The sequence below is a fragment of the Octopus bimaculoides genome, chromosome 8, assembly GCF_001194135.2.
Source record: "Octopus bimaculoides isolate UCB-OBI-ISO-001 chromosome 8, ASM119413v2, whole genome shotgun sequence".
Classification (NCBI taxonomy): domain Eukaryota; kingdom Metazoa; phylum Mollusca; class Cephalopoda; order Octopoda; family Octopodidae; genus Octopus; species Octopus bimaculoides.
In genome coordinates this window covers 15,435,661-15,447,768 of record NC_068988.1, presented here as the reverse complement: position 1 = coordinate 15,447,768, position 12,108 = coordinate 15,435,661, and the positions used below count along the sequence as shown (strand labels likewise).

General features: G+C 36.9%; 1 protein-coding gene across 1 annotated transcript in view; it reads left to right on the top strand.

Annotated features, from left to right (window-relative positions):
* The window catches only part of LOC106867492 (p21-activated protein kinase-interacting protein 1-like), a 29,028-nt gene that overhangs the window by 8,302 nt on the left and 8,618 nt on the right, over positions 1–12,108 (top strand). The window contains exons 5-9 of the mRNA XM_014912377.2: positions 2,625–2,707; positions 3,173–3,235; positions 4,610–4,707; positions 8,557–8,659; positions 9,362–9,557. Coding sequence (XP_014767863.1) covers positions 2,625–2,707; positions 3,173–3,235; positions 4,610–4,707; positions 8,557–8,659; positions 9,362–9,557 — 543 coding nt within the window. The remainder of the gene's footprint in view (positions 1–2,624; positions 2,708–3,172; positions 3,236–4,609; positions 4,708–8,556; positions 8,660–9,361; positions 9,558–12,108) is intronic.

The window sequence follows — 12,108 nt, the reverse complement described above, 5'->3', positions numbered from 1 at the left end:
AATAAATTCGAATACAAAAATATTTTTCTGTTCTATAACACAAAATAGATAAGTATACGAAGTTTGAAAGTCTTTCGGTACCAAAAGCACTACGTAAAACATTAATGAAAAATGTGGCCCCCGTTTTAAAAAAGATCCAATTCATAACTTCTTTTCTGTAGCCCAGTACCAAATGATTCATGGTCCAATACTGGTGGATGGGGGGGGGGGGCTGTTCTACAACATTCTTATCTGAACGCTGTCATCAAGGGTTTTAGTCAACTATGTCATCTCTGCTTCTTTTAGTGTTTCTTCTGTTGTATTTCGTTCTACGTTTGCTGTTTGGTTGTCTTCAACTTATTCTGTGGGTGATAATATATTCAAATGGACACAATGTGTTGTGAGTGACATGAATGTGCCTTTCCTTTAAAACTAAATTCTTCCATACATGCTGTTGGTAAAGTGTCAAGCGTCGTCAAAATACATTTGCGGAGGAGTGTTAAAACATCAATTCCCAAATATTTCCTGTTTGATTCTCGTTTATTTTACTAAATTCAGTTACCGTTACATATAAACTGAGTAATCTCCCTTCGTCAATAAAGAAGAGCGTAAGAAACATGGGCATGATCGAAAATCAAATCTAATTCTTTTCGAGATGACAAGAATTGAATCTCGTTTAAAGAAAAATCAGATATATGACTTAAGGTCATTGTGGAGGAAAGCAAATGTCTTGTATCAACATAGCAAGAACGTTTGAATACAACTGAATGTGAGACTGAACAGCTTCCAGAAAACAAGCTATCCACTAGCTAAAATTTTTAAAAAAGTCCAGGCTTTTATAAGTTCCCATGGAAGTTTCTAGAAGCGTTCCGAAATACTTTTAGAACAATTGTGTTTAAAATCTAGAATGTTTTTGGCTGAAATATTTTCAACAATAAGAGGACTTGTTTTAAATGAGTTTAAAACAAAAAGCTCTCATTACATTTCTTTTTACCATAGAAATTGCTGCAGTTTATTTGAAAGGTGATAAATGATATACAAATCTTTACAAAGTTGCTCAGAAATCCTAAAATGATCAATTCTCTTCATATACATTCGTTTTCGGCATGTAATTTGGCTAGAATGTATGGTGTTACTTGAAAATGACAAAGCATAAAAACAACATTTTGCATGCTTTTCTGTCAAGACCCACAAACAATTTTACTTAATAAGTAAGTTTAGCCTTGTGAAATAGTGAAAAAAATATTTGCACATACCTTGTAATGAAGTCTTACAGTTTAAAGTTTCACATATTCCATCAATATGTCCACATGCATTGTTGTTTTCAAAAAGAAAGTCTGTTGGTTGTTTTGAAGTAGTGAAAGAAGGTTTTTGCCATAAAGACTTCTTTAAACTTACGACTCCCGTTCAAAAAACAAAATGGCTATGTTTCTTTAAATTAAGACCATGGATTTAGGCTTTTTTTTTTTATGGTTTATTGCTTTAAAAACACAATTATGGGATTGGGTGCCAGACGTGACATGATGACAAAGTCGTTTCGTGTTTCTCTCTTTGATGGACTTGGATGAGCATGTGCAAATTTTTTCCAAATGTGATTCCAGTTTCTAGTGGCATTGCAGTGAGTCAGTGGGCCTGATGCTCTAATCGAGTCATGTGCCTTCACTTTGCAGATTACATCATTGTAATGGTGTTGGGTATTATGAAAGTCAGTTGTTGGCACTTTACTTAAGCAACATGAAGCAATAACAGGAGCAAAGACCAACCCAGTCAAGTCAGTGGGCTTGCAGCTCAGCACTTGGAGAAGATGGTCTGTTCCTTGAGCCTGCATCATAGGATACTGTACCAAAAAACCAGTTGAGTTGCTTGGAGGCTTGGTTCAATCCAGATTTCCAAGTGAATAGGAGCTGGAATAAATTTACAATCAAGGTGGCTAGTCTCATCTTGAAATGGACTGAGTGGGAGCTATCTCTGAAAGATCAGGCAGAAGCAGTGAATGTATACATTTGTATCACATTAACATATCTGGCTATCATACCTTGCTCCAGTTTTTGTTTGATGCAATTGGAGCATTCTTTTTCACTCTTTGGTGGAAGGGAAGTACTCTACTGATCCTTTTGCTGCAATCATCCTTATGCCCGGACTTGATGGTCTTGTGCCAATATTTGAAACCATTATTATTAAGGTGGCGAGCTGACAGAATTGTTAGCACTCTGGACAAAATGCTTGGTGGTATTTTGCCCATCGCTGCATTCTGAGTTCAAATTCTGCCATGGTCAACTTTGCCTTTCTTGCTTTTGGGGTCCATAAATTAAGTACCAGTGAAACACTGGGGTTGATGTGGTTGACTAGTTCCCTCCCTCAAAATTTTAGGCCATGTACCTTTAGTAGAAAAGATTATTATAAAGATAGTGAGTTAACAGTAGCACGTCAGGCAAAATGCTTAATGACATATCATCCATCTTTACATTAAGTTCAAATTTCGCCAAGGTCTGGGGGTCGATGTAATCAACTTGCTCCCACCCATGCTGGCTTTGAGCCAAAATTTGAAACTATTATTATTTATTAGCATTGATGATTTTCAAAGAATTTTTAAAGAGTAAATAATTAAGAATTGTATTTAGCATTTATTTATTTATTTATTTTAGTTGCTGATCTTGTAGTGTGGTCATTAACTGGTGATACTTATTGTCTGGTGTTTAATCACAAATTGGAAATTTACCTCACAAAGGTAAGACTGTTTGTCATGTGACATGATTAAATTTGGTATAAAACTCTGTTTTTTAAACCTGTTATTTATAACTCTATCACACTTCACTATTGATGACCAAAAGGTTTTATTAACTATGTCTAGCACCTATGGGTTGTCTGTATTCAGTCTACCTGGGCATGTGGAAGTGACATGGCCACAGGTAATGATCAACAACAGCAGATAAGACATATATTTACAATGTACTGTACAGCAACAATCATATTGTATCAGTAAGTTTCATGCAATAGTAATATTTTCATGATTGTACTGCATTTTATCAAAATATCTAGTTTCTCACAAGATTAAGAGATTTATTGAGAGAAAGCACTACAGTAATTTAAGAGTTAATCCTGTTTTAAATGTTGCTGCAATTCTTGTCCATAAATGCTCTACATTCGACTTGACTTCTTTTACTGACATTGCGGTTTTATTCTAATTTCACAGACAACTGGTTTAATCCAAATTGTTGAAGCTCCAGGTCGTATTAATTCCATGCTATATATGACTGTAAGTATAAACTAAGCGTAATGTGTATGTGTTTGAGGTTTGGGCCCAAAGTCGTATCTGACTGTGGCTGAAAATGTTTGTGAGCCCTTCCCTAACTTAATATTTCTGTTCAGATGTGGTCAAATGTGTTCCAGTAATGCCCATCCCATCTTCTTGCATGGTCAAGGCCAGTGCTGGTGACATGTAATAGACACCTACTACACTCTGTAGAGTGGTTGGTATGAGGAAGAACATCAAGCCATAGAAACCAAGCCAAAACAGACTGGAGCCTGGTGCAGTTCTTACCAATTCCAGTCAAATTGTGTAACCCATGTCAGCATGGAAAATGGACTTTAAATGATGTCTCAAACAAGGTTTGAGGCCACAGTAGCATAAGGGACTGCAAAGGAAGAAGAGGCCTGCAAATTCAAAGGATGTCAGTTGACAAAAAACTTAAAGGAATGAATATCATAAACCAGAGAAAAATGTGTGTGTGTATGTATCCTTATCTTGGCATCAAGTGTTTGTTGTAAATGAACATCACCATATAAGCGAGGTTGTTAGTTTCCAGTCCTCTGGAAAACATGCTTAGCTTTGGGAAAATATTGCCTTGAACGGTGACATGAAGGGCATCCAGCCATAGAAAATCAACAAATTCCATGTGAACCATGCAAGCATGGAAAAGTGACCATGAAACAATTGAGATATATTAACATATATAAATACACATAATTGTATGTATGTATATGTACAGTTTCTATGTATCAAAATTTTACTGGCATGCTAATGGTCAGCCCAAGGCTGTTGTAGAAGACACTTGCCCAAAGTGCTACACTGTGGAATCAAACCCAAACCTTCCTGGTTGAGAAAGAAACATTTCAACTGCACAGTCCTACCTATGCCTAGCACACTACCATGTCAGCTATCATATATACAATACTAGATTATTCACTGCAACATTAACTAGCATAAGCCATAAAGCATTTAAACTGGCCATGTCCAGCCCAAATATTCTATCTGTTTTATGTTCAACAAGCCAGATCTGGCTTCTCACACTTACCCTACTATGTCATTCTAAAAATATACAACCACATCATCAAAACTTCTAAGCTATGAGATAAGGTATTAATTTTTAAGCAATATGAATAAATAACCACTACATTTGACAAAGTAATCTGAATGTTAAAGGGTTGAAAGAAATTTGGCTGCTGTTTCTTGCAAGTTGAGCAACCACATAGGGGTTCCTTTCTTGACACAAGGTCAATGATATTCATTTCAAAGGTTATATGGAATATTTGTCTTTGTAACTCAACCGCACTGACCAAAAGCCCTCTTTCTGTGAACAGAAGAATTAAGTGGGTTTAATTAACAAAAAAAAAAATTGTATCTTTCCAGAATTCTTTAATAGTATATGGTGGTGAAGGATCAGATATAATCTTTTATGACATAGAAAAAGAAGCAGAAGTCTACAAGTTAACTACCAATTCCAGCAGGTATTTTACCAAAATATTATTGTTCTACTTGCCTTGTTTCTTTTTATTGAACATACATTTTTCACTTTGTTTTTTTTTGTTCCTACCTCTGTGTTGTCTGTTGTCGTATTAGTATAATCCAATATCAATATGTTTTGTGTTTCATTATCTGTCAGTTGTTTAATATGTTTCAATTATTTTGCTGGTATTTATCTTGTTTGTTCATTTAACTCCATTCTTTTTTCTCCATCCTGGCATGGGTTGGATGAAGGCTCATTTTTGAGGTGGCATTCTAAAAGTGCAAATTACCGCTTGTCGCTGTACTACAAATGGTGACATTTATAACTTACCACAAATTGTAAACATTTACTTTGTTTCAAACGGCAACCTATACAACTAAACTAATTAGGAAATTAATTTTATCAAATTAGAAAAGTTCTACCTGACTGGCCGGAAACATGCATGCATGCACACAAATGACAGATTTTTGAGTTTCTCTCTGCTGAATTTAGTCACAAAGCACAGCTTGGGTTGGCCCACGATGCCACACAGTGGGACTGAATCTAAAACCGTTCAATCATGTCGGCACCTGTGCCATTATTCTATATGCGGCTGTGGGTATTCGTATTCTGTGTCATTGCACGGAAGTGTTCACCTAGAAATGGTGATGATTGTTGACTATCCCTGTCAAGTCATTTGCTAATTCCGTACTTTGGAACTGAAGTGGAATTTAAAAACCCTTACTTGAGAAACAAGTAAGGGTTTGTTATAGAAAGAAAGCACATGCAGCTGTAAAATAATTCCTCAATAATAATATCTATTCATCCAATTAATGCTGCCATAGAAAAATGGATATAAAAGCAAATATTTTATAATAGTAAATAGAAATTTTACTAATATTCATTTAATGGATATATGTAAATCATCCTACACTGTGTCTTACTATAGAGCAGAATGCACATTGGAAAATTATTTCAATTGAACTTTGGGCTTCTTTCAGATGCAACCGTCTACTCAGGCGGGCTGCGTATGGTTGCATCACAAATGCATTGGCAATACCTATATAGTATGTTTGTTGTTGTTGGCACTCCGTCGCTTACAACGTTGAGGGTTCCAGTCGATCCGATCAACAGAACAGCCAGCTCGTAAAATTAACGTGCAAGTGGCTGAGCACTCCACAGACACGTGTACCCTTAACGTAGTTCTCGGGGATATTCAGCGTGACACAGTGTGACAAGGCTGACCTTTTGAATTACAGGCATAACAGAAACAGGAAGAGTGAGAGAAAGTTGTGGTGGAAGAGTACAGCAGGGTTCGCCACCATCCCCTGCCAGAGCCTCGTGGAGCTTTTAGGTGTTTTCGCTCAATAAACACTCACAACGCCCAGTCTGGGAATCGAAACCACGATCCTATGACCCCGAGTCCACTGCCCTAACCACTGGGCCATTGCGCCTCCACATATAGTATGTACATATCAGGTATTGCTACTACTTATTTACCTAGTCTATACACCAAGTACAAGCACAGCATTGATTTTTCTGAACCAGGGGTGGTCACCTGTAAATTAAACAAATATATTTACTTAAATAATTAAATGAAACACAGGTACCTGTACATTTTAGCAGCTGTGGGAGTTTGAAGTTCCTTCTCATAAATTAGTGCAGATTATAAGAGGTGTGGAGAAAATTCGTTGTGTGCCTGTGATGCATTTATGCAACTGAAGGAGCAAGAAGGAAGTAACTCTTGCTGTTTTCTGTTGTGATGCTATATTAAATGTTTTCATTGCCCTGCGTATCAGCTATAACTCTTTAGTAAGGAGTTTTAGTTATTAAACTGGGTACACGTCGCTTCGTTTTTAACCTTTATTGCTTTAGCATTCAAACTAGCCATATCCGGCCCAAATATTCTATATATTTTTTTTTCTTTAATCAAACTGGCCAAGTCCAGTCTCTTACATCTACCCTGCACTGTCACTCCAAAAATAAACAATCATATCATTGAAACCTCAAAACTGAGATAATTCACAATTAATTCAAAGCAATGTGAATAAACAAGCATGACATTTGACAGAAATAACCTGAATGCTGAAAGTCCTGTACCACAAGTAACTGCAGTTGTTGTTGAGCCCCTAACTGCGCATAACCACAATCCAAATTGTGTTTGTTGCTTGTGGCCATAAAATGAACAAATTCTGTGTGAAAAAGAAGAAAGTTTAACTTCATTTTCGGAAGAAGTTCCTGCCAAAACACTTCCTATCTGTACTGTGTGCATTTGTATTTCTTGTTTTATTTAGTGAATTTCTTAGGATTTTCCTCTTTGATTTTGAAGCATTATGGTGAGTATACTTCAAGCAGTGAGATAGAATTTTATGATATTTATTAAGGATTTTATTAGAGAGAGCTTGAAGTTGGAGAACAAAAATCAGAGATGTCAATATCATTTGTATACACAAGCAATCTAAGTGATATTGAGATTTCTCAATTCTGAGCAAGGATGGAATAATTACATATTTAATCATTATGATGATCCTTTTGTTAAGTGATGTGAGACTTACAAAACTTTTGAGTTGAGAAGCAAAGCCCTTCCACTAATTTCTTTAACTTTATACTAAAGAAAGTTTTTTGTCAGCATGAGCAGTAAGATCACAAGGTATGCATGTCTGCAGAGCAACACCACTTTCATCATATCAATAGAACAGATGAAAGCACATCTCTGCTTTTTCTAATGGAGTTGTGCAACTTCCAAATTACATAGACTTCTGTCACAATTCACCTCAGTGACAATAGATCAATACCCAGGAATTGATATATTGTAAATATATGTGAAAATACCTACATGTAATCAATTTATCAACCTACCTGGGCAGGTGAAAGTGACATAACCACAGGTAAAATTCAGCAAGTAAAAGCCACGTTATTAATGTACGTCATCAGTCAATACATTAAAGTGATAGTATGTTGTCAACTTAATGTGACAGTCCCATAAAAGGGAAGAATGCTACTGTTATGTAGCCCTAGGAAACATTTCCTGTGTCCTTATGTTTTCAAAGTGGAGATAAGCACCTCAGCCCAGCCAGCATCCAGAGACTAGTTTCAGAGTCATTGCTTATCATAAGTCTGGAGTAGCATGGCCTGCTAGCTGTCGATGCCTATCCGCCTTTGAAAACATATATATTTCAAGTGAAATATATATATGAAAACATAAGGACACAGGAAATGTTGACAACATGCTATCACTTTATCATGCGGCTACTGCATAAATCTCTCTTTCTATTTTCAAAAGTCAGTGAATGTATTTCACTTGAAATATGTATGTTTTCAAAGGTGGATAGGCATTGGCAGCTAGCAGGTCATGTTACTCCAGACTTATAATGAGCAATGACTCTAAAACTAGTCTCTGGATGTTGGTTTTGCTGGGTGGAGTTGCTTATCTCCACTTTGAAAACATACGGACACAGGAAATGTGTCAAGTCCAACAGGAAACGGTGTTTCCTAGGGCTAAATAACAGTAACATTCTTCCCTTTTATGGGACTGTCACATTAAGTTGACAACATACTGTCACTTTATTGTGCTGCTACTGCATAAATCTCTCTGAAAGATTTAGAAATATATTATTTTTATAGTCAATACATTCTATCAAATTTTATCCCTATTTATGCAGTTGTAATATTTTTATGATTTTTATTCTGAACTACATGCATTTCATAGAAATCTCTAACTTCTAGTAGGATTGGGAGATTTGTACTGAAAAAGTACCATAGAAATAAAGTTAAAACAAGTTATCTTCTTTGTAATGAAACACCTAACCCCCAATGACCATAAAATGTAAACATTAACTCTTTTTTAATTATATTTTAATTATATTTTCAGAATTCGTGGTCTGTGTCACAAAGTGCTCCCATCTGGTGACAATATCCTTGCTAATGCTTGTAGTGATGGCTACATCAGAATATGGAAGGTTACCATTGACGATGTAAGTATAAATCTATTATTAGGCTACTCTTTTAGTTTAGGTACAAGCAGCTGAACACAGCATAGAATACATTTGTCAACATGTGCTATCTTGCAGACAAAAGAGTTCTCATGTTTGGCTTGTTACTATGTAAATAGGCATGAATGTGTCCATGGCTTATGATTGGCTAAAATTACCCAAAATTTTCAAACTTTAAAAGCTATTAACTCTTTATTTATTGATTTATTGCAAAAATGAATTTCCAAGTAGTGATTAGCATCTAAAATCATATTGCACTAAATATGAAATCAATTTGAGCAGGAATTGAAGAGATTGAAATTTGGCAGCCAAACTGAAAAGAACCAAGATGGGATTTTTAACAGCTGGAACACCTTCTATCTTAGGTCTGTTCAGTCAAGGTTGACCTGGAGCTAAATAACCCTTTTTACTCTAGGTAGGCATAGGGCCTGAAATTTTGGGGAAGAAGCTAGTCAATTGCATTGACCTCAATGCTCAACTGCTACTTGTTTTTTCAACCTTGAGAGGATAAAAGGCAAAGTCACCTGCATTGGCATTTGAACCCAGAACATAAAACACTAAGAAATGCTGCAAGACATTTTGTTAGGTGTCCTAAGAATTCTGCCACCTCATTGGAACTAAATAATGACCATGACTACAATAACATCTAACTCTGATTTTAACATTGTATTATTATTATTGCAGAATGACATTGTCACCAAATTGCTGGCAGAACACAACAGTTCATTCCGTCTGACTTGCATAGCTGTCTATGTGAAATCTTCTGACAATAAATCTAAAGAATCAAAGCCTGGAAGAGAAGTATCAACAAAAGGAACTGAAGTTCCATCTCAGGATAAAGAAACAATTAAGCGTAAAGTTATTTCATCTGAAGATAAAGGTGAGGATAAAATCTATTTTGTCTGTTTGTCAATTTCTACAAGAAACTAAAAATCTGTGTGTATTTGTGTGCTTGTTATTATGGCACCGTGGAGGCGCAATAGCCCAGTGGTTAGGGCAGCGGACTCGCAGTCATAGGATCGCGATTTCGATTCCCAGACCGGGCGTTGTGAGTGTTTATTGAGCAAAAACACCTAAAAGCTCCACGAGGCTCCGGCAGGGGATAGTGGCGAACCCTGCTGTACTTTTTCACCACAACTTTCTCTCACTCTTACTTCCTGTTTCTGTTGTACCTGTATTTTCAAAGGGCCAACCTTGTCACAGTGTGTCACGCTGAATATCCCCGAGAACTACGTTAAGGGTACACGTGTCTGTGGAGTGCTCAACCACTTGCACGTTAATTTCACGAGCAGGCTGTTCCGTTGATCGGATCGACTGGAACCCTCAACGTCGTAAGTGACGTAGTGACAACAACAATTATGGTACCAGATGTCTTGAACTATTAAAGAAGCGTTTCTTTTTTTTTTTTTTTTACTTTGCTGTTTTTCTCAATGGTGTAATTTGTTGAAACTGATCTAAACGCTCTGCTGATGATGATGATGATTTAAGTAAGAATCAGAGCAGCAATTTTGATAATATGATGGTGGAGGGTTAGATACCATACCACTAATCCCCACTTCCTTCCAATATCAGCACCTCCCATCCCAATATTTTACTGGTACTTTCTTTTTACCATAGGAATTGAACTGTGAGATTAAAAATGCTGGAAGAAATACTGCAAATATTTTTTTTTGTTTAAACTGTAATGATTCTGCCAGTTTCTACATAATGGTTTCTAATTTAGGCACAAAGCCACTATTTATAATAGGAGGAGTTTAGTCAATTTTGTTGCTCCCAGTACTTGGCAGATACTTTATCCCACCCACCCTAAAAAAAGGATGTAAGGCAGTTGAACTCAGAGTAATGAAAGGAAGAAATGTCATTAAGCATTTTGTTTGACATGCTAATGAGCTAATGATTTTGCCAGTTTGTCACCTTACTACCAATAAAAAATTGTTTCTAACATCATCATCATCATCGTTTAACGTCTGCTTTCCATGCTGGCATGGGCTGGACGTTTTGACTGAGGACTGGAGAGCCAGATGGCTGCACCAGGCTCCAATCTGATCTGGCAGAGTTTCTACAGCAGAGTTTCCTTATGCCAACCACTCCGAGAGTGTAGTGGGTGCTTTTTCGTGCCAGTCAGGCGGTACTGGCAACGGCCACGCTCAAGTGGTGTTTTTTACATGCCACCTGCACAGGAGCCAGTCCAGCGGCATTGGCAACAACCTCGTTCGAATGTTGTTTTTTATGTACCACCAGCACAAGTGTCAGTAAGGCGACACTGGTAACAATCACGCTCGAATGGTGCTTTTTATGTGCCAGTCAGTGGCCCTGGCAAAGATCACACTCTGATGGTGCTCTTAGCGCTCCACTAGCATGGGTGCCAGTCATGTGGTGCTGTCATTGAATTTAATGAAACCTGTAATTTCGAAAAGTCAATTAAATCAACCTCAGTCTTTGAGCAGCACTTTAGTTTATCAATCCCAGAATCATAAAAAGCTAAATTGACCATAGCAGGATTTGAACTCAAAACGTAAATGCCACACTGCATCTTACCTAGCATGCTAACGGTTCTGCCAGTTCACTGCAATAATAATAATAATAATTCTTTTTCGACTAAATGCTTTCAATATATAAATTAATGCTTATTCTCACAAAATAAAAAAAAATGCTAATTTTCGTGCTTACTCATGTACTCGATTGTACATCTATAAGTGATACAGTTGATTTCCTTATGACGTGTACATTGAACTTTATGCTTCTTTGGAGAAATCTAAGACCAAATTATGTCCAGAGTTGTTCCCCCTTATGTTTTAGTATTGACTAATCACAGTATAATTAATTTATAAATAGGTTTTAATGATCACTGCATTGAATGTTGTAATAGATTTGACTAAATGCTTTTAAGTTTTATTATATATTTAAAAGGCGGTGCTCCAGCATGGCCACAGTCACACGACTGAAGCAAGTGAAAGAGTGAAAGAATAATTGATATATAATAGTGTCCTCATCTTTGCTGCTTTAGTCGCAATATTTTAGCCATTATACCTGCTGATCTTTAGTTGCCTATTGTATTTAGTAATGTTCTTGGGATTTAGAACCGAATCTATCATTAAATCCAAAGGGGGTGAATCATCATCATCATCATCATCGTTTAACGTCCACCTTCCATGCTAGCATGGGTTGGACGATTTGACTGAGGACTGGTGAAACCGGATGGCAACACCAGGCTCCAATCTAATTTGGCAGAGTTTCTACAGCTGGATGCCCTTCCTAACGCCAACCACTCAGAGAGTGTAGTGGGTGCTTTTACGTGTCACCCGCACGAAAACGGCCACGCTTGAAATGGTGTCTTTTATGTGCCACCCGCACAAGAGCCAGTCCAGGGACACTGGCAACGATCTCGCTCGAAAACCCTACAAAGGCCAGTCAGGCGGTACATATATATA